The sequence below is a fragment of the Somniosus microcephalus genome, chromosome 11 (genome assembly GCF_052327205.1).
Source record: "Somniosus microcephalus isolate GS21.2 chromosome 11, FLI_Smic_1.0, whole genome shotgun sequence".
Classification (NCBI taxonomy): Eukaryota; Metazoa; Chordata; class Chondrichthyes; order Squaliformes; family Somniosidae; genus Somniosus; species Somniosus microcephalus.
Window position 1 is genome coordinate 88,060,305 of NC_140997.1, and position 22,688 is coordinate 88,082,992.

At 47.5% G+C, this 22,688-nt stretch overlaps 1 protein-coding gene across 1 annotated transcript in view; it reads right to left on the bottom strand.

Moving 5' to 3' along the window:
- The window catches only part of abca3b (ATP-binding cassette, sub-family A (ABC1), member 3b), a 97,435-nt gene that overhangs the window by 24,929 nt on the left and 49,818 nt on the right, over positions 1-22,688 (bottom strand). Inside the window, exons 12-16 of the mRNA XM_085999952.1 lie at positions 19,261-19,465; positions 18,212-18,431; positions 13,748-13,906; positions 4,103-4,275; positions 990-1,118 (exon numbers count right to left, since the gene is read on the bottom strand). Of these exons, the coding sequence (XP_085856078.1) occupies positions 990-1,118; positions 4,103-4,275; positions 13,748-13,906; positions 18,212-18,431; positions 19,261-19,465 (886 nt within the window). The remainder of the gene's footprint in view (positions 1-989; positions 1,119-4,102; positions 4,276-13,747; positions 13,907-18,211; positions 18,432-19,260; positions 19,466-22,688) is intronic.

Here is a 22,688-nt window from a genome sequence, read left to right on the forward strand (position 1 = left end):
CCACACCCTATCGCCCCAATCCCCACCCCCATCTCCCACCCCCCCCATCGCCATCCCCCATCTCAACATCTCGGGGTCACCTGATACGGACCAGCCACAACAAACACCGTGGCTACAAGAACAGGGCAGAGGCTGGTTATTCTGCGATGAGTGAAAGAAAGACATGCATTTCTGTAGCGCCTTGCACCACCTCGGGACGTCCCAAAGCGCTTTACAGTCAATGAAGTACTTTTGAAGTGTAGCCACTGTTGTAATGTGGGAAAGACAGCCACCAAGTTCTAGCAAAAGGATAAATTAACCCCTTGTGATTTTAGAAGAAATCATAACCTGTCACAATTACACACTGCATGGTCAGGAGGTTTGATAAAATTAAACAAAATGGAATTGCTGCTGAAATTGGATTTCTGGAAACTTCGCCAATGGAGATGCAGAGTGGAGCGATTGGGGGTGCAGTGATATAAAAGTGGTGGTGTCTACATTACCCAATTTGAAATATTGCCAACCTGAAAAAAATATAGCATCCTGACAGTTTGCGTTGCAGCAGAGAGGTTGTCGGAAGGTCGATTCCACGATCCGCACCTTCCAGCCAGGGCCAGTACTCAAAAGGAGATCATCACAGAAAACCACAGGCACGCAGCTCATGTTCAATGGATGGAAAATGGCAGTCTGCGTGCTTCGATTGACTGAGATGCGCTCACTGCTGGGAGCCTCAGTTCCGAGTGCACCTCTCTACTGCAGCGGCACAGGAGGTGGCTGAAAGGATGGAACGGTCAGAGCAGGCCTGACTGTGGGGTACTGACCCTGTTCAGCCCAATAAAGGGGACCGACAATGCGATCACCTGCTTCAGCGACACGAGATCATCAACAGAACACCAAGCGAAGAGTAGAACTTCTCCCAGCAGCTTCGCCTCGACAGGTCACGGAGAGACCGTGCACAGTGCAGCTGGCTTCCTGCAGTGCCACCATTGCTGGAGGGACACTGCACCTACCTTGGAGAGTTCCTTTATCACCAGAGGGCTGTCCATTTGTGGAGCTGGTGACTCCAGTATCCTCAAGCGCTCATGCATGACATCAACGTCTTCAACGAGCGGTGGGGTGGCAACATTTATCATCGATGCCTAACAGAAGTCAGTAACATTAGTCTGTTCATAGTTACTACACCACTCCAACTAACCAACAGTCCGAGAAAGTGCGAGAAATTCACGGCAGGTCAGTCAGTGTGTGTGAGCTGAGGAGCCAGGTTACCATTATGTTTGTAATCTTTCTTTGAATTGAAGGTCCATTCTGGAAATGCTAACCTGTTGTTTCACTCCACAGATGCTGACTAACCTGCCATGTGTTTCTGTTTATATTTCATGCCTCCAGCATTTGCAGTCTCGGTGATTGTAATAAACTCCACAAACATTCTTCACAAACACGGACTTTTTCCCTCTATTAACTACTGGAGGTTGTCTGGTTTGCATTTAGGCACAATCTCTGTTCTCAATTACTTCCCGCCTCCCCGGGACAGAGCCCGTGGACAGGGATTGACACTCGGTCACAGCTCAGTTCAGGCCCATCCCCTCTCCCCATGGCCCTCCCTTCCCCTACACTGGGCCCATCCTCTCTCCCCTGGATCGATCCCCTCTCCCCTGGGCCCATTCCCTCTCCCTTGGGTCCATCCCCTCTCCCCTGGGCCCATCCCCTCTCCCCTGGGCCCATCCCCTCTCCCCTACACTGGGTCCATCCCCTCTCCCCATGGCCCATCCCCTCTCCCCTACACTGGGTCCATCCCCTCTCCCCTGGGCCCATCCCCTCTCCCCTACACTGGGTCCATCCCCTCTCCCCTGGGCCCATCCCCTCTCCCCTACACTGGGTCCATCCCCTCTCCCTTGGGTCCATCCCCTCTCCCCATAATGGGCCCATCCCCTCTCCCCTACACTGGGTCCATCCCCTCTCCCTTGGGTCCGTCCCCTCTCCCCTACAATGGGCCCATCCCCTCTCCCCTACACTGGGCCCATCCCCTTTCCCCTACACTGGGTCCATCCCCTCTCCCTTGAGTCCATCCCCTCTCCCCTACACTGGGCCCATCCCCTCTCCCCTACACTGGGCCCATCCCCTCTCCCCTACACTGGGCCCATCCACTCTCCCCTGGATCGATCCCCTCTCCCCTGGGTCCATCCCCTCTCCCCGTGGCCCTCCCTTCCCCTACACTAGGCCCATCCCCTCTCCCCTGGGCCCATCCCCTCTTCCCATGGCCCATCCCCTCTCCCCTGGGACAGACCTCACTGACCGGGATAGACTCTCATTCAGTTAAGGTAAAGATGCAGGTTTGAGTTACGGAGTGCAAGGTGGGAATGATAGTCCCGTCAGGAATCAGAAAAGTCTCATTCGGCTAATCAAATCTGCTTGCTCCAACCAATTTACTCAATCCCTGAGTGAGGGAAATCAGCACAGGAGGAGGTTCAGAAGATTCTCTAACCTTTGAAAACAGTAAAAAAAACTACAGGAACCCCTCGATTAGATTCCAGTCTGTAACTCACTCCTGGGTATCTGTTATTCTATACATAAACCCCCCCGAACCCCTCGATTAGATTCCAGTCTGTAACTCACTCCCGGGTATCTATTATTCTATATATAAACCCCCCTGGACCCCTCGATTAGATTCCAGTCTGTAACTCACTCCCGGGTATCTGTTATTCTATATATAAACCCCCCTGGACCCCTCGATTAGATTCCAGTCTTTAACTCACTCCCGGGTATCTGTTATTCTATATATAAACCCCCCTGGACCCCTCAATTAGATTCCAGTCTGTAACTCACTCCCGGGTATGTTATTCTATATATAAACCCCCCTGGACCCCTCGATTAGATTCCAGTCTGTAACTCACTCCTGGGTATCTGTTATTCTATATATAAACCCCCCCGAACCCCTCGATTAGATTCCAGTCTGTAACTCACTCCTGGGTATCTGTTATTCTATATATAAAACCCCCGAACCCCTCGATTAGATTCCAGTCTGTAACTCACTCCCGGGTATCTGTTATTCTATATATAAACCCCCCCGAACCCCTCGATTAGATTCCAGTCTGTAACTCGCTCCCGGGTATCTGTTATTCTATATATAAACCCCCCTGGACCCCTCAATTAGATTCCAGTCTGTAACTCACTCCCGGGTATCTGTTATTATTCTATATATAAACCCCCCCGAACCCCTCGATTAGATTCCAGTCTGTAACTCACTCCAGGGTATCTGTTATTCTATATATAAACCCCCCCGAACCCCTCGATTAGATTCCAGTCTGTAACTCACTCCCGGGTATCTGTTATTCTATATATAAACCCCCCCCGAACCCCTCGATTAGATTCCAGTCTGTAACTCACTCCCAGGTATCTGTTATTCTATATATAAACCCCCCTGGACCCCTCAATTAGATTCCAGTCTATAACTCACTCCTGGGTATCTGTTATTCTATATATAAACCCCCCCGAACCCCTCGATTAGATTCCAGTCTGTAACTCACTCCCGGGTATCTGTTATTATTCTATATATAAACCCCCCCGAACCCCTCGATTAGATTCCAGTCTGTAACTCACTCCCGGGTATCTGTTATTCTATATATAAACCCCCCCGAACCCCTCGATTAGATTCCAGTCTGTAACTCACTCCCGGGTATCTGTTATTCTATATATAAACCCCCCTGGACCCCTCAATTAGATTCCAGTCTGTAACTCACTCCTGGGTATCTGTTATTATTCTATATATAAACCCCCCCCGAACCCCTCGATTAGATTCCAGTCTGTAACTCACTCCTGGGTATCTGTTATTCTATATATAACCCCCCCGAACCCCTCGATTAGATTCCAGTCTGTAACTCACTCGAGTATTTATTGTGAATATTCGTTCTTACAATGATATTCTGGTTAACTTCAAACCAGCAGTCCAGTAATATAGAACACTGGCAGCAAGTAACCTAGTAATGTTCGGTGAGAATAAGCTCCCCCATCTTCACCTGGCAGCAATGTCAATGGTCAGGAGTGAGAGGCTCCGAGTGGCTTCGTGCCATGTTAGAGGGGAATTGTTGTCTATAATGAACGAACTATTCCATCTCCTTCAACTCACCATTTTCTTTTTCCAGGAGATATACCGGAAAAAATTGGTCATCGTTCTGAAGACACTGAACTCAATAACGAAGAGAAGAGCAATGAATACCAAGCCCTGGATTGAAAGGGCAACAATGAAACGGCCAATTCCAGGAGAGTCCCAGGAAAGGTAATTCATCTGGTAGGTGACATCTGTGAATGATGTACAAGGCGTTAGTTACAACAGCTCGAGAACAGCTTCAAATCATTAGAGGACTAATCAAATTTTAACATTAAAAAAAAAATCTACTGGTATTCTTCCCATGACCCCATCTCTATGCCACTCAGGACAACCTGATCGTGGAGGTAGGTAGATAGATCTTTCCCAGACCTGGGTACAATGTTGCAATAAGACTCTTGGAGTGACTCCCATTCATTAGGGGCGCATGACAGGTGGGGCGTATTTCCTTGTACCCTTTAATATGACAAGTCACTGAATAATTACAAGCTAATTTTGGGAAACAATAATCAAATCCCATGCCGTTCCCGCTTTTGCTAATGACCACCCTTTCACTGTCTGTGGGTTCCTGTATTACTTTGCATTTATCTATAGTAAAACCAGCCATTACTGAGGCCAATGTTGTCCACTGACTAGCTACATGTGAACACCAATTTAGCCACATGCAGTACTTTTAGTTGAAAACACCTTACTCTCAATACAGGTAAATGTGCTTCACATGTGAATATTTACATAAACATTTGCCACCGTTCAGTAACCAAGGAAGTAAAATGCTCACACTCTCTGCTTTTCATCTTACCAACAAACGCACAGAAAGGTTAAAGTTCACACGCCATGCGAATGAGTATTGAGATCACAATGGCAGAGTCTCATTGTTTAATTAGTAATCAGAAACGTAATTAGCCACGTTAGGCTGGGGGCTAATGTATTGGCCAACACTGCCTTAGCCCAATGTGGTAAAGAGGCCCACTTGCAAGTAAAATCAAGGAAAACCAAAAGGTGATTTATAAATACATAAAGAGCAAGAAAATAACTAAGGAAAGAGTAGGGCCTATTAGAGACCAAAATGTTAATTTGTGTGTGGAGGCGGAAGACATGGGTATGGTTCTTAATGAATTTTAAAAGAATCTAGGGAAGAGATAGCAATACTACACATATTTAATAATTCATTAGAAAAAGGTGTAGTGCCAGAGGACTGGCGGATAGCTAACATAATACCTTTATTTAAGAAGGGGAGTAGAACATGTTCAGGGAATTATAGACCAGTCAGCTTAACATTGGTGGTAGGAAAAATAATGGAATCCCTACTAAAGGAGAAATTAGGAGAACATCTAAAAACCAAAAACATAGTAATGAATAGTCAGCATGGATTTCAAACGGGAAAATCTTGCTTGACCAACCTCATTGAATTTTTTGAAGAGGTAACAGAGAGAGTCGACAAGGGTAATGCAGTAGCTGTAATTTATCTAGATTTTCAAAAGGCCTTTGATAAGGTACTCCATAATAGACTGATGAACGTCAGAGAATTCAGTGTCTGGGGACAAGTAGCAGAATGGATAGCTAGCTGGCTTCAAGACAGAAATCTGAGAGTGGGAGTAAAGGGTAGCTATTCACAGTGGCAGAGGGTGGGTAGTGGTGTTCCACAAGGATCAGTGCTGAGACCACTGTTGTTCACAATTTATATTAATGATTTAGACTTTGGAATCAAAAACGCAGTTTCTAAATTTGCGGATGACACCAAATTGGGGGGATAGTCAATACTGAGGAGGACTGCAACAAATTACAGGGAGACATTAATAAACTTGCAGAATGGGCATATAATTGGCAAATGAAGTTCAACACAGATAAATGTGAGGTATTACATTTTGGTAGGAAGAATCGGGAGGTCACATCACTTGGCGGGTATGGAATTAAAAAGTAGAGATCCTTAGTTAGACCACACTTAGATTACTGCGTACAGTTCTGGTCGCCATGTTATAAAAAGAATATAGGCATTGGAGAGGGTGCAGACAAGATTTACAAGGATGATATCAGAAATGCGAGGGTATACATATCAGGAAAGGATGAACAGGTTGGGTCTCTTTTCTCTTTGAAAAAAGACTGAGGGGTGACCTAGTAGAGGTCTATAAAATTATGAAAGATTTTGATAGAATGGATAGAGAGAATGTTTCCACTTGTGGGGAAGAGCATAACTAGAGACCATCAATATAAGATAGTCACCAAAAAATCCAATAGGGAATTCAGAAGAAACTTCTTTACCCAAAGAATGGTGAGAATGTGGAACTCGCTACCACAGGGAGTGGTTGAAACGAAAAGTATAGATGCATTTAAGGGGAGGCTAGACAAGCATATGAGGGAGAAGGGAATAGAGGGTTATGCTGATAGATTTAGATGAGGAAAGACGGGAGGAGGCTCGAGTGGAGCATAAATGCCGGCATGGACTGGTTGGGCCAAATGGCCTGTTTCTGTGCCGTATATCCGATGTAATACTTTGCATCTGTCTTCACAGAAGAGAGGGACGATGCAGACATTGTAGTTAAGGAGGAGGAGTGTGAAATATTAGATGAGATAAACATAGTGAGAGAGGAAATATTAAGGGGTTTAGCATCTTTGAAAGTAGGTAAATCGCCAGGCCCGGATGAAATGTATCCTAGGCTGTTAAGAGAAGCAAGGGAGGAAATAGTGGCAGTTCTGACCATCATTTTCCAATCCTCTCTGGCTACAGGTGTGCTACCGGAGGACTGGAGGACTGCTAACATTGTACCGTTTTTAAAAAAGGGACAAAAGGATAGACCGAGTAATTACAGGCCAGTCAGCCTAACCTCGGTGGTGGGAAAGTTATTGGAAAGAATTCTGAAGAACAGGATAAATCTTCATTTAGAAAGTTACGGATTAATCAAGGATAGGCAGCACAGATTTGTTAAGGGAAGGTCGTGTCTGACAAACTTGATTGAATTTTTTGAGGAGGTAACAAGGAGGGTAGATGAAGGTAGTCCATTTGATGTAGTGTATATGGACTTTAGCAAGGCTTTTGATAAGGTTCCGCATGGCAGACTGGTCACGAAGTTAAAAACCCATGGGATCCAGGGCAAAGTGTCAAGTTGGATTCAAACTAGCTCGGAGGCAGGAAGCAGAGGGTAATGGTTGATGGGTGTTTTTGTGACTGGAAGGCTGTTTCCAGTGGGGTTCCGGAGGGCTCAGTACTAGGTCCCTTGCTTTTTGTGGTATATATCAATGATCTAGACTTGAATATAGGGGGTATGATTAAGAAGTTTGCAGATGATACTAAAATCGGCTGTGTGGTTGATACTGAAAAAGGAAGCTGTAGACTGCAGGAAGATATCAATAAATTGGTCAGGTGGGCAGAACAGTGGCAAATGGAATTCAATCCAGAGAAGTGTGAGGTAATGCATTGGGGAGGGCTAACAAGGAAAGGGAATACACATTAAATGGTAGGACATGAGTAGTGTAGAGAAACAAAGGGACCTTGGAGTGCATGTCCACATATCCCTGAAGGTAGCAGGCCAGGTAGATAAGGTGGTTAAGAAGGCATACGGAATGCTTGCCTTTATTAGCCGTGGCATAGAATACAAGAGCAGGGGGGTTATGCTTCAACTGTATAAAACACTAGTTAGGCCTCAGCTAGAGTACTGCGTGCAGTTCTGGTCACCACATTACAGGAAGGATGTGATTGCACTAGAGAGGGTACAGAGGAGATTTACAAGGATGTTGCTGGGAGTAGAGAATCTTAGCTATGAGGAAAGGCTGGAGAGGCTAGGTTTGTTTTCCTTGGAACAGAGGAGGCTGAGGGGAGACCTTATTGAGGTGTATAAAATTATGAGGGGCCTAGATAAAGTGGATAGAAAGGACCTAATTCCCTTAGCAGAGGGGTCAAAAACCAGGGGGCACAGATTTAAGTAATTGGTGGAAAGTTTAGAGGGGATTTGAGGTGAAATGTCTTCACCCAGAGGGTTGTGGGGGTCTGGAACTCACTGCCTGAAAGGATGGTAGAGGCAGAAACCCTCATCACATTTAAAAAGTACTTGGATATGCACTTGAAGTGCCATAACCTACAAGGATACAGATCAAGAGCTGGGAAGTGGGATTAGGCTGGATAGCTCTTTGTTGGCCAGCGCGGACACGATGGGCCGAAATGGCCTCCTTCCGTGCTGTAACTTTCTATGATTCTATGGGACAGTATTAATCATCACTTAGAAGGGCACAGATTAATCAAGGACAGTCAGCATGGATTTGTTAAGGGAAGGTCGTGTCTGACTAACTTGATTGAATTTTTTGTGGAGGTAACAAGAAGGGTCGATAAGGGTAGCGCGTTTGATGTAGTCTACATGGATTTTAGCAAGGCTTTTGTCAAGGTTCCACACGGCAGACTGGTCAGGAAAGTAAAAGCCCACGGGATCCAAAGGAAAGTGGCAAGTTGGATCCAAAATTGGTTCAGAGGCAGGAGTCAAACGGTAATGGTCGACAGATGTTTGTGTGACTGGAAGGCTGTTTCCAGTGGGGTTCCACAGGGCTCAGTACTGGGTCCCTTGCTTTTTGTAGTATATATCAGTGATTTAGATTTAAATGTAGGGGGCATTATTAAGAAGTATGCAAATGATACAAAAATTGGTGGAGTGGTTGATAGCGAGGAAGAAAGCTGTAGACTGCAGCAAGATATCAATGGACTGGTCAGGTGGGCAGAAAAGTGGCAAATGGAATTCAATCCAGAGAAGTGTGAGGTAACGCACTGGGGAGTCCTAAAAAGGTAAGGGAATACACAATAAATGGTAGGACACTGAGCAGTGCAGAGGATCAGAGGGGCCTTGGAGTGCATGTCCACAGGTAGCAGGACAGGTAGATAAGGTGGTTAAGAAGGCATAAGGGATACTTTCATTTATTAGCCAATACACAGATTATAAGAGCAGGGAGGTTATGCTAGAACTGTATAAAACACTAGTTAGGCCACAGCTAGAGTACTGTGTACAGTTCTGGTCACCACATTACAGGAAAGATGTGATTGCACTGGAGAGGGTACAGAGGAGATTTACGAGGATGTTGCTAGGTCTGGAGAATTTCTGAGGAAAGATTGGATAGGCTGGGGTTGTTTTCTTTGGAACAGAGGAGGTTGAGGGAAGACTTGATTGAAGTGTATAAAAATATGAGGGGCCTAGATAGAGTGGATAGGAAGGACTTATTTCCCTTAGCAGAGAGGTCAATAACCAGGGGGCATAGATTTAAAGTAATTGGTAGAAGGATTAGAGGGGAAGTTGAAGAGAGGTGGGGTTCTGGAACTCACTGCCTGAAAGGGTGGTTGAGGCAGAAACCCTCATCACATTTAAAAAGTACTTGGATATGCACTTGAAGTGCCATAACCTACAAGGCTATGGACCAAGAGCTGGAAAGTGGGATTAGGCTGGATAGCTCTTTTACAGCTGGCACAGACACGATGGGCCGAATGGCCTCCTTCTGTGCCATAAACCTCTATGATTGTCTTTGAATGTAGTCTGTCTCCATTATTCGTGTTCCCTGAATACACAACATATTGTCACACGCAGATCATCATCACTCCTCCTGCCAGCTGCCTCTTGGTTCATACATCATAGGCTCAATTTTAACTCAGCCGTCAGGCGGGCTTGGAGGCATGTGGGGGGTTAAAATCGCAAAACCTGGGGGTCGGGACCCCCCCGCCTGGTTCCCGACACCTAGCCATTTTAACACAGGCGTGTCTGATGGTCCCGAATCAGTCCCACCTGCAACAGGCGAGACTGGTCTTTAGGGCCCTAACAGCACTAATTGGCCTTTATAATCCCATTTTAACAGGCCCTTGCATTTTTAACCCTTTTCCCACGTAAAACACACCTGGTGGGGATCACGCCTGTGAAACCTGGCATGAGCACTATTGGCTTGCTGACTATCAGCTGCAGGTCAACCATTAAAGAGGAGATTTGATCAGTCATCATTTGCAGGTGGCAGGACTTTGTTGTCTCAGGCCTGGGGCAACTTTTACCAGGCTTAACCACACCTGTGGAAGGTTGGAGCCTCACACACTTCTCCAGTGTGACCTCCTGTGAAACCCCTCGCGCCACCCTCACTCAGCGCTTCCTCAACTGAGGCATCTACCAGAAGCATGGGAGGCCTTTTTTTCCTTCCCTTCTTGGCATTAGAGGACCTCCAGCACCAGGCGTGGCAGCAGCAGAACCAGGAACAACAGCAGCCCCAGCAACAGCAGCAGCAGCAGGAGCGACAGGCTGCTGCTCACCCACCTGAGGCAGCACAGGCCAGAAGGGGCCAGTGCATGGAAGCCCGTCGGCGCAGGAGATACCCCCCAAACAGGGTCTACAGGCACAGGGTCAGCTACCTCAACATGACTGAGCAGCAGTGCCAAAGGCGGCTCCGACTTTCGCGACAGGTAGTGACTGACATCTGCGCAGTGATACAGCAAGACCTGCTGCCCAGAGGACCAGGTGGACACTCCTTACCAGTAGCCATCAAAGTCACCACCGCACTCAACTTTTTTGCCTCAGGCTCATTCCAGGGATCATCAGCAGACATCAGCGGCATCTCCCAGTCGGCCGCACACACTTGCATCAAGCAGGTAACCGATGCCCTCTTTGCCCTCGCGCACAATCACATCCATTTCACCAGGGATCGCGCAAATGTGACAGCACGAGCGGTTGGATTAGCTCATCTGGCAGACTTTCCAAGGGTGCAGGGCGTCATTGACTGCACACATGTGGCCCTTAGGGCACCCCCTCGCAATCCAGGTATTTTTGTCGACTGCAAGGGCTTCCACTCCCTTAACGTTCAGCTGGTATGTGACCACAAGAAGGAGATTTTGCATGTTTGTGCTAAGTACCCTGGCAATTGCCATGACTCCTTCATACTGTGCCAGTCTAGTGTGCCTCTGCTATTGAGTCCAACCTCACAGATGGCTGCTTGGAGACAAGGGCTATCCCTTGAGGACTTGGTTAATGACGCCATTGAGGAGGCCAGCCAACGAAGCTGAGGAGCGCTACATCTACAGCCACATGATGATGGAGATGGAGATGATGGTGGAGGAGGAGGAGGAGGAGGCCCATCAACCAGCGGCAGCATTACGTGAGAACATTGCTGCCCGGGATGCAAGGAACGCACTCATCCTGACCAGATTTGACCAGCATTCTGACAACTGCAAGTAATCCTAAGCCCTCAATGTGAAAGCCCCATTCGCGAAATGACACACGCCAGAACTGCAGCAGTTGCCATCAGAATTTTTATGCAAAACAAACTGATGGCATTTTGACAAAATACACAACATTTCACCCAAGTGACTACCCTTGTTACTACTTGTGCTTTATTTTCCTTTTACGCGTGCTCCTACGTAGTGGTTCCCCTGTGGCTTCAGCACATGTGGAGGCCCCTTGCTCACTTTCCTGCTGCTCCTGTCTCGACACCTTTGGCGGGCATCCTCTGGGGTGGCGAGCCTGTGAGGGCTCGTCAGCAGTCTGCTGCTCCTGTGGCTGTGCAGGAGTTGAGACGTCTATCTCAGTTGGGTGTGGACTCCGGCGGGGCTCTGCAGTGGCATGGAGTGAGCGCTTGGAGAGGAGCCCCCACTTCCTTGAGGTCTGCCACCAACCTCCCTCTCATGGGTCAGGCCCCTCTCAGTGCCTGCAAGTGGCTTGAGAGCAGCTTGCTGCACATCAGGGGGGCCATGGGGACCTGTATCTGCAATGGCAGTCCTACTCAGAAGGACTTCCATGAAGGTCTGGTTTCTCTGTTTAATAGATGCCCATCGCTCCTCAAGAGATGTCATTCTATTCTGAACACTCACCATTCTGAACACTCACCATGTTTTCTATACCCTGGCAACTAACCTCCTCCATGGCCGTAGCCCTCCTCTCCTCTACCGTAGCCCTCCTCTCCTCTACCGTAGCCACCCTCTCCTCTACGGTAGCCAGCTTTACCACGGAGGCAGCAATCATTTCCACGTAGGTAGCCATCCTTTCCGTGTTGATGTGTTCATGCGCCACTGACTCCACAAAGGCTCTGCTCATGTTCGCTATGGACTCCTCCATTTGCTCCACACTCGCAGCGACCATGGAGACAAAACCTGCCAGTGACGCCTGCATCTGTGCATGGAGTTCCATCACCTCTGATCTTACGGATGGACCCAGAGGCAGAGGGTCGACATGCAGCTGAGCTGAGCTGGCAGAGTCCTATGCCCTCCGACGAGGACTCTCCACTACTGTCCCTGTCTCCACAATCTGCTGATGCTCACTTGTGAGCTGTGATACACCAGGTGACAACTCTACTCTATGTCCCGAAGGTCCCACTGAGGTGTGAGTGTTTGCACTGGTGCTGGGTGCACTTATTTCTGCTAACGCTGAGGTTGCAGATTCCTCTGAGGAGTCTGGCATCTCAGGCTCTTCCTCCTACACACTGGGGACGGGGGCTCTCGATGGTCCTGTGGGGGAGTCAAGGAAAAAGTTAGAGATGTGATGCCAAGGTTACATGCACATTGCATTTTGCAGATGATCATAAGTCCATATGATGTAGCTTCAGAATCATTATCAGCGACTCATGCAATGCCAATGTGAGAGATGGAAAACTATTCTGTCACCAGCTTGCGGGGATGCACCTGTCTGTCCTTCCCCAACTTCCGCATCTCTGTCAGCCCCGACAATCTCCAGGACGGCTTCCTCCCAGGGGGTGAGCTGGGCTAATGAGGGCGGTTCTCCTCCTGTCCTCGCTCGCTCTCTCCTGTTGTGAGCTCTCTTTTCCTGCAATGAGGGAGACAAGTGGAGGTTGAGTGAGAATGAAGGAGTGAGTGCAGAGATTGCATAGCATAGATACTTAGAAGGAGACAAAGATGGAGTGAGGTTGCAAGTCAAAGGGCCCTCCCTGTGTGTTGTCAGTTGTGTTCAAAGCATCAGAGTGAGAGGGAGTGTGAGGGCTGCATGGTCGAATAGTTAGGTGAATGTGAGCATAGAGAGAGAGGGAATGGGTAAGGGTGCATGGATGTGAGTGTCAAGTGGGATGTGGAGGAAGAGATTGCTAAAGCTGAGTGCTGGTGAGGAAAGGCAATGGGGATCAGATTGAGGGTGATGGAAACTTCATACAGTACTTACTTTTCCAGTGTGATGAAGGTCATGGAATCTTTTCCTGCACTGCATCCAGGTGTGCCATGTGAGCCCTAAGGAGTTGACTTCCCCAGCCACCTGTAGCCACACAGCCTTGGTCTGACTGGGAGGCCTCTTCCTCCCTGAAGAAGGGAACAGGACCTCCCTGTGGGCCCTAGCACCATCCAGCAATGCCTGGAGTGAAGCCTCATCAAATTTTGGGGCAGCTCTTGCCCTCCCGCTGGCCGTTGCTCCTGCAGGCTCCTGTGCCATCTTAATGGTAAAGTTTGGAAGCCTGCAGAAGAAGCAAGGCTTGCTGTGGGCCTTAAAAGCAGCAGCAATGATGTCGTCATATTCTGTGACTTTCTGACTGGAAATACTCAATTGCCAAGGCTTCCCACACATTGGAAATCAATTGGCCAATTGAGTTAAAATTGCATCAATCTCACAGACCCATTTAGATTCGTGTGGGAAACACTAAATTTGGGGAACCCGACAATTCCCCGCACCCGAGTTAAAATTGACCCCCATGTGTGTAAAAGTGTTTGAGATTGGAGGGCATACTCACTGAATGCCTTGCACAGAAATTCAGCAACTGGGCTAATGGTGCACACCTCGATCAATTGGTAGTTCTGATAAAAGTCATTCAGGGCCTGTCCCAGGCAGTAATTGGGTAAAACGAGGAACACCGCGTCCAGAATCTTTGCCAGGTCTGTCAGACCAAGCTCTGTGGGGAGAAACCGTTAAACATAATGAAACTCAGCTAACTGCATTTCTCAGTTTATTTCTCAGTTTATTGTTCAGGACCCCCACCATCCCCTCCCCCCACTAGGGGCAGGAGTCACTCAAGGCAGGGAGGAAGCACTGGAACTGAACAGTACTGAAGGGAGTTGGAGGTTTCTCAGGACCTGAGTATCTCGAGGTCAGCAGTCTGAGATTCCACAGAAAGGTTCTGGAATTGGAAGGATAAAACTGCTTCAGGAATCAGGGTGATACGTTATTCCCATTTGAACCATGCTGGGACCAGTGTCCTGGCGAATCGAATAACTAGGACGGTAGATAGGGCTTCAAACGAATTAGTTGGGGGGAGGGTTCAGGTGAAGGGGAACTTAGAAAGTCAAAGAGAAAGGAGAAGGCAATAGTGCGGGGTAATGATAACCAGAGTGTGACAGGAGGAGACAGAGCGTACGAACATAAGTGTGCACCAGCAAATAGGGTCAGAGTAGGGAAAAATGATATAAAAAAAAAAATTACAAGCTCTTTATCTGAATGCACGCAGCATTCGTAACAAGATAGATGAGATGACGGCACAAATAGAAATAAATGGGTATGATCTGATAGCCATTACAGAGACGTGGTTGCAAGATGACCAAGGCTGGGAACTGAATAGTCAGGGGTATTTGACATTTCAGAAGGATAGGCAGAAAGGAAAAGGAGGTGGGGTAGCTCTGTTAAAAAAGGATGAGATCAGTGCAGTGGTGAGAAATGATATTGGCTCAGAAGATCAGGATGTAGAATCAGTTTGGGTGGAGTTAAGAAGGAGTAAGGGAAAGAAATCACTGGTGGGAGTAGTCTATAGGCCCCCTAACAGTAGCTACACTGTAGGACAGAGTATAAATCAAGAAATAATAGGGGCTTGTAAGAAAGGTACAGGAAACTTTGTGCTATCCGGCACCGACGGGACTGAGCTGTTGCCGTCCCATCAAAACTGCCGGACAAACCAGCGCTAATGTTGAAACATACGGAGATTTTGAGCTCCGTATCTGGCAACAAACTTCTAAACAGTCGGCTGTACCTTGCAAGCGTCTCTGTAGCTTAGCAACAGCTTCAGCGAGACCTTGCAGAGCTTGACTGGTGAAAAAAAAGCAATGAAAAGAAAAAAAACCTAACTAAACGGCTCCTGATTTTTGCCGGTGGCCCGAGCATTCCGGACAGTTAACCTCCAGATAAACCAAAGTTTCCTGTACTGTGATAATCATGGGCGATTTTAATCTTCATATAGATTGGACAAATCAAATTGGCAAGGGTAGCCTTGAGGACGAGTTCATAGAATGTATTCGGGATGGTTTCTTAGAACAATATGTTGTGGAACCAACCAGGGAGCAGGCTATTTTAGATCTGGTAATGTGTAATGAGACAGGATTAATTAATGACCTCATAGTAAAGGATCCTCAAGGGAAGAGTGATCATAGCATGATAGAATTTCAAATTCAGTTTGAGGGTGAGAAACTTGGGTCTGAAACTAGTGTCCTAAACTTAAATAAAGGCAATTACAAAGGTATGAAGACAGAGTTGGCTAAAGTGGACTGGGAAAATAGATTAACGGGTAAGACGGTAGATAAGCAGTGGCAGACATTTAAGGAGATATTTCATAACTCTCAGCAAAGGTTTATTCCAGTGAGAAAGAAAGACTCTACGAGAAGGATGAACCATTCGTGGCTAACTAAGGAAGTTAAGGATGGTATCAAATTGAAAGAAAAGGCATACAATGTTGCGAAAATTAGTGGTAGGCCAGAGGATTGGGAAATTTTTAGAAACCAGCAAAGGATGACTAAAAAAATAGAGGGAGAAGATAGATTACGAAAGTAAACAAGCAAAAAATATAAAAACAGACAGTAAGAGCTTCTACAGGTATATAAAAGAAAAGAGAGTAGCTAAAGTAAACATTGGTCCCTTAGAGGATGGGACTGGGGAATTAATAATGGGAAACAGGGAAATGGCAGAGACTTTGAACAAGTATTTTGTATCGGTCTTCACGGTAGAAGACACTAAAAGCATCCCAATAATAATTGATAATCAAGGGGCTATAAGGAGGGAGGTGCTTAAAACAATGACTATAACTAGAGAAAAAGTACTCGGCAAACTAATGGAACTAAAGGCCGACAAGTCCCCTGGACCTGATGGCCTACATCCTAGGGTCTTAAAAGTGGCTGCAGAGATAGTGGATGCATTGGTTGTAATCTACCAAAATGTCCTGGATTCTGGAGAGGTATCAGCGGATTGGAAAACCGCAAATGGAACGCCCCTATTCAAGAAAGGAGGGAGGCAAAAAGCAGGAAACTATAGGCCAGTTAGCCTAACATTGGGAAAATGCTGGAATCCATTATTAAGGAAGTAATAGCAGGACATTTAGAAAATCATAATACAATCAAGCAGAGTCAACATGTTTTATGAAAGGGAAATCGTGTTTGACAAATTTACTAGAGTTTTTTGAGGATGTAACGAGCAGGGTGGATAAAGGGGAACCAGTAGATGTAGTGTATTTGGGTTTCCAGAGGTCATTCGATAAGGTGCCACATAAAAGGTTACTGCACAAGATAAGAGCTCACGGGGTTGGGGGTAATATATTAGCATGGGATAGAGGGTTGGCTAACTAACAGAAAACAGAGAGTCGGGATAAATGGGTAATTTTCTGGTTGGCAAACTGTAACTCGTGGGGTGCCACAGGGATCAGTACTGGGGCCTCAACTATTTCCAATCTATATTAATGACTTGGATGAAGGGACCAAGTGTACTGTAGCCAAATTTGCTGATGATGCAAAGATAGGTGGGAAAGTAAGTTCTGAGGAGGACACAAAGAATCTGCAAAGGGATATAGATAGGTTAAGTGAGTGGGCAAAAATTTGGCAGATGGAGTATAATGTGGGAAAATGTGAGGTTATCCACTTTGGTAGGAAAAATAAAAAAGCAAATTATTTAAATGGAGAGAGACTACATAATGCTGTGGTAGAGGGATCCGGGGGTCCTCGTACATGAAACACAAAAAGTTAGCATGCAGGTACAGCAAGTAATTAGGAAGGCAAATGGAATGTTGGCCTATATTGCAAGGGGGATGGAGTATAAAAGTAAGGAAGTTTTGCTACAACTGTACAGGGCATTGGTGAGACCACACCTAGAGTACTGCGTGCTGTTTTGGTCTCCTTATTTATGGAGGGATATACTTGCATTGGAGGCAGTTCAGAGAAGGTTCACTAGATTGATTCCTGGGATGAAGGGGTTGTCTTATGAAGCAAGGTTGAGCAGGTTGGGCCTATACTCATTGGAGTTTAGAAGAATGAGAGGTGATCTTATTGAAACATATAAGATTCTGAGGGGGCTTGACAGGGTAGATGCAGGGAGGATGTTTCCCCTCGTGGGGGAATCTAGAACTAGGGGGCAAAGTTTCAGAATAAGGGGTCGCTCATTTAAGACGGAGATGAGGAGGAATTTCTTCTCTCAGAGGGTCATGAATCTTTGGAATTCTCTACCCCAGAGAGCTGTGGAGGCGGAGTCATTGAATATATTCAAGGCTGAGATAGACATATATTTGAGCAACAGGGGAGTCAAGGGTTATGGGGAGCGGACAGGAAAGTGGCGTTGAGGCCAAGATCAGATCAGCCACGATCTTATTGAATTGTGGGGCAGGCTCGAGGGGCAGAATGGCTTACTCCTGCTCCTATTTCTTATGAAATAATTTTCCTTTATTCCCTCCCCTAAATCGAGCTCTCTCCTGTCTGAGGGCAGCCAGCTGGTCTGCTCTTCCTCCCTCCTCCACGTCACTAAGTTGTCAATGATCCTCCTGAGTTGGTTATAATGAGGCTCAAGTGGTCCCTGGCGACTCTTCCCTGCCAAACTCTACCACCAAGATCTGGACCTCAGCCTATGCAAAATCCGGGGAGACAACTGGATTTTGGCATTCTGCAACACTGCACCAACAAAAGGCATCACAGGGCCAATGCAATAAAACACAGCACCAATGGCATTACAGCACCAATGCATGTCCTGGTGCTCAGACCAATGCACATCACTGCTTCAGCACCAAATGCAGGGCTCGGTGACAGCACACCGATGCAATGCATCACAGCACCAATGCAGCACGCCACAAGAGCACCAATGCAATGCAACACAACAGCAATGCAGTACACTGTGACAAAGCTCTCACTGTCGAATTGCAAAATTCAGACACCAAGACCTTACAAACAGTGACTCGAAGCAGTGTAATGGAATTCTCAGCCCCTAAACTCCCATCTCTGAGTCCCTTACTCCCAAGTACCTGGGATGTTCATGATGGCGGTGGCCATGAAGGTGGCAGTGCCAGTCAGAATGTTGGTTATGGTGATCCTGGTGTAAGCTGTGGCAGTCATAGAGAAGAGGTAGTGGAAGAGGTACATGAGGGGAATGATGGACCAGCCATAGGTGAGTAGAAGTACCAGCACATCTCCGAGATGCTCCTGTGCAGTGAAAGGTTGCAGGTCAACGATCTGGAACATCACCTGCAATCAAATCACAAAGAGGTTATTTATCTCCGGCTCTCCTCCCGTTACTTTCAGATGACATCAGGCCGGGATCACACTGTGCATTCACCTCCCCCTCTGGTTTCACAGCAAAGATCAGGTGTACCCAGAACAGCACAGGTCAGACAACATAGTGCTTCAGTGTCAGAGCCATGAGCTCTGCAGAGGATCGGGGCCACCTCATGAGTGGCTCCGACTGCTGGACAAAGGCAGAATATTATTCAACAAAATAATTACAGGCTCTGAACACACATCCAACACACACACACACACAACGTCTCGCGATTAAACAGCACCTTCACTGTAGAGAAACATCCCCAGAGATGCAAGGACAATGGACACTGAGCCAGAGTAGGGATATCAGGAGGGTGACCAAATACTTGGTCAAAGAGGTGGATTTTAAGGAGCTTGTAATTACAGCTGTCCCTGTACCTGCCCTGTGGGGCTGTCTCTGATTCTGAATCAGCAGCAGGACCCTGGCTTGGTCAGGAGCTGGGAGGGAGAGTTCCCATTTAAATATCACAGCACTGGAGGAGTGGTGCAGAGAAACGGCAGGTACAGGGCTATTACTGGGCCCCACATCTTCAGAAAAAGCTCTTTCAGGACAGACCTCGAGTAGACGGGATCTGTCCCCCATCCCCTGCCCTCAACACAGTTACCCAGAGACACACACCGCCAGTCTCCCTGCAGGATGTTCAGTAATTATACTCTCTGCAAGATATGTCCGCTGTCATCAGTTTGAAAGATGTTGAAGTTCATGTTCTATTTCTCACAAGGAATGAGTCAGCCTCAGGAGTCGGTTTCTTACCAGGATTGCAACACATGGGATCAAATAGTTAATCAGATCCCAGAGGAGAGCAGACAGCCAGAAGTTCACAATATGAAGACCACTGACAAGCTGAACGTGCTTGGATTTTATGGTTTTCTCAGACACCAACAACATGGAGAAGGTGCTGGCCAGAAATGCCATGCCGTACATCAGGTTGAAGGCCAAAGCAAACCCTGTCCGACTTCTGTAAGCAGATGAAAAGAATGAAGTGAATTGGTGCACAAACAAGCAGCTATCCCTAACCCTACCTCCACCGATCAGCAAGTCAACACCCTACTAGCTCTGGCTTCCCGTAACTCATTTCCATTCTGAAAGAAGCATTACTCTCGGCTCCATTAACCACAGACTATTGAGTGATCAACAGACGCCTTCACTCGGGAACTGGCTCCAGTTTTGGGATAGTGACGTCTCTGTGCCACATTCGCAGCTGGACGGGGAAAAGCTCTCTGTGGGAGTGCGGGAGACCCGAGCCCCAAACCGGCAGGGAATGACTAAACTCATCTCTCTCAACCCCACAGCAATACCCTCAGGTGTTCAATGCGGTTGGATAGAGGGGGCTAGGCCCATTTGGAGTGCAGCTGATGAATGGGACCATGGCCTTCTATTAAAGGAGGGGCTCTCACCATCAGAAATGGAAGTCAAATCTCACTGGCTCTCATTCCGATTGTCCCCTTTTAATCCTCTGGTCTCATTCCCAACCAAGATGGCAACACACCAACAGCCTGCAGGAAACGGGGAACCAGCTTCATCTGTGGGCAAGATCAGAGCTTTCCGCAGGCACAGTGCCAACTTGTAGATGCCCAGGGCACTGTCCAGCGTAGTCAGTGCCCAGTGTGTGTATGTTCACACTCGCCCGCTGACCCCGTTCACACTCGCCGTCCCCGTTCACACCCGCCGTCCAAGTTCACACCTGCCCGCCGACCCCGTTTACACCCGCCATCCCCGTTCACGCCCGCCGTCCCCGTTCACGCCCGCCCGCCGCCCCCGTTCGCACCCGCCCGCCGACCCCGTTCGCGCCCGCTGTCCCCGTTCGCGCCCGCCGTCCCCGTTCGTGCCCGCTGTCCCCATTCACACCCGCCCGCCGACCCCATTCACGCCACCCCCGCCGTCCACGACTATCAGTTACGTGTGTAACGTTCAGGCTTTTTTAAAACTTCCTCATCTAAAGCCGATTTAAATAACTGGTGTTACATCAGGGCACCAGCCCACACAGGGCGTGTGAACTCAGGCCCACATTACAATCTTAAATCCGATGTTAAATCCACACAAGCCTCGGCTGCCTGTTGTGGTGCAGGAAGTATGGATTACTGACCATGACACACAAGGCACTGATTTAACTGCCGGCTCTGTTCATGGCACAGCCCGAGTTCCTGCCTCCACCCCGACCCACACACGGATAGACACACACAAACACTGACACAGGCACAGACTGACACAGACACGCTGACACTGACACACACACACACAGAGACACACACACACAGACACACATAGACAGACACACACAGACAGACACACACACAGACAGACACACACACTGACACAGACACACTGACAGACACACACACTGACACACACACTGACAGACACACACAGACAGACACACACACACACACTCTGACACACACACACACTCTGACACACACACACTCTGACACACACACAGACACACACACACTGACACAGAGACACAGACACACTGACACAGACACACACACACTGACACAGACACACACACACAGATACAGACACACACACACACTGACACACACACACTGACACAGACACACTGACAGATACAGACACACGCACACACACTCTGACACACACACACACTCTGACACACACACTCTGACACACACACACTGACATAGAAACATAGAAGATAGGAGCAGGAGTAGGCCATTCGGCCCTTTGAGCCTGCTCCGCCATTCAATGAGATCATGGCTGATCATCCAAACTCAGTACCCTGTCCCTGCCTTCTCCCCATATCCCTTGATCCCTTTAGCCTTAAGAAATATATCTAACTCTTTCTTGAACATACTTAATGAACTGGCCTCCACCGCCCTCTGTGGCAGAGAATTCCACAGGTTCACCACTCTCTGGGTGAAGAAATTCCTCCTCATTTCAGTCCTAAATGGCTTACCCCTTATCCTTAGACTATGACCCCTGGTTCTGGACTCCCCGGCCATCAGAAACATCCTTCCTGCATCTAGTCTGTCCAGGCCTGACAGAATTTTATAGGTTTCGATGAGATCCCCTCTCAATCTTCTAAACTCCAGTGAGTATAAGCCCAATCGACACAATCTCTCCTCGTACGTCATTCCTGCCATCCCAGGTATCAGCCTGGTGAATCTTCGCTGCACTCCTTCCATGGCAAGAACGTCCTTCCTCAGGTAAGGCGACCAAAACTGCACACAATACTCAAGGTGTGGTCTCACCAAGGCCCTGTACAACTGCAGCAAGACATCCTTGTTCTTGTACTCGAACCCTCTTGCTACGAAGGCCAACATACCATTTGCCTTCTTAACCACCTGCTGCACCTGCATGCTTACCTTCAGCGACTGGTGCACAAGAACACCCAGGTCTCTTTGCACTTCCCCTTCTCCCAATCTATTGCCATTCAAATAATAATCTGCCTTCCTATTTTTGCCACCAAAGTGGATAACCTCACATTTATCCACATTATAGTGCATTTGCCATGTTTCTACCCAATCACCCAACCTGTCCAAATCGTACTGGAGTTTCACGACATCCTCCTCACAGCATACCCTCCCACCCAGCTTTGTGTCGTCTGCAAATTTGGAGATATTACATCCAATTCCCTCGTCCAGATCATTAATATATATTGTGAACAGCTGGGGTCCTAGGACCGATCCTTGCGGTACCCCACTAGTCACTGCCTGCCACTCGGAAAACGACCCGTTTATTCCAACTCTTTGCTTTCTGTCCGCCAACCAGTTCTCTATCCAAGTCAATACCTTGCCCCCAATCCCATGTGTCTTAATTTTGCACGCTAATCTCTTATGCGGGACCTTATCGAAAGCCTTCTGAAAGTCCAAATACACCACATCCACTGGTTCTCCCCCATCTATTTTACCAGTTACATCCTCAAAAAATTCCAGTAGTCAAGCATGATTTACCTTTTGTAAATCCATGTTGACTTTGTCCGATCCAGTCACTGCTTTCCAAGTGCTCTGCTATTACATCTTTTATAATGGACTCTAGCATTTTCCCCACTACCGATGTCAAGCTTACCGGTCTATAATTCCCCGCCTTTTCTCTACCACCTTTTTTGAATAGTGGGGTAACATTAGCTACCCGCCAATCTATGGGTACCGTTCCAGAGTCTATCGAGTTCTGGAAGATGACCAGCAATGCATCTACTATTTCTAGGGCCACTTCCT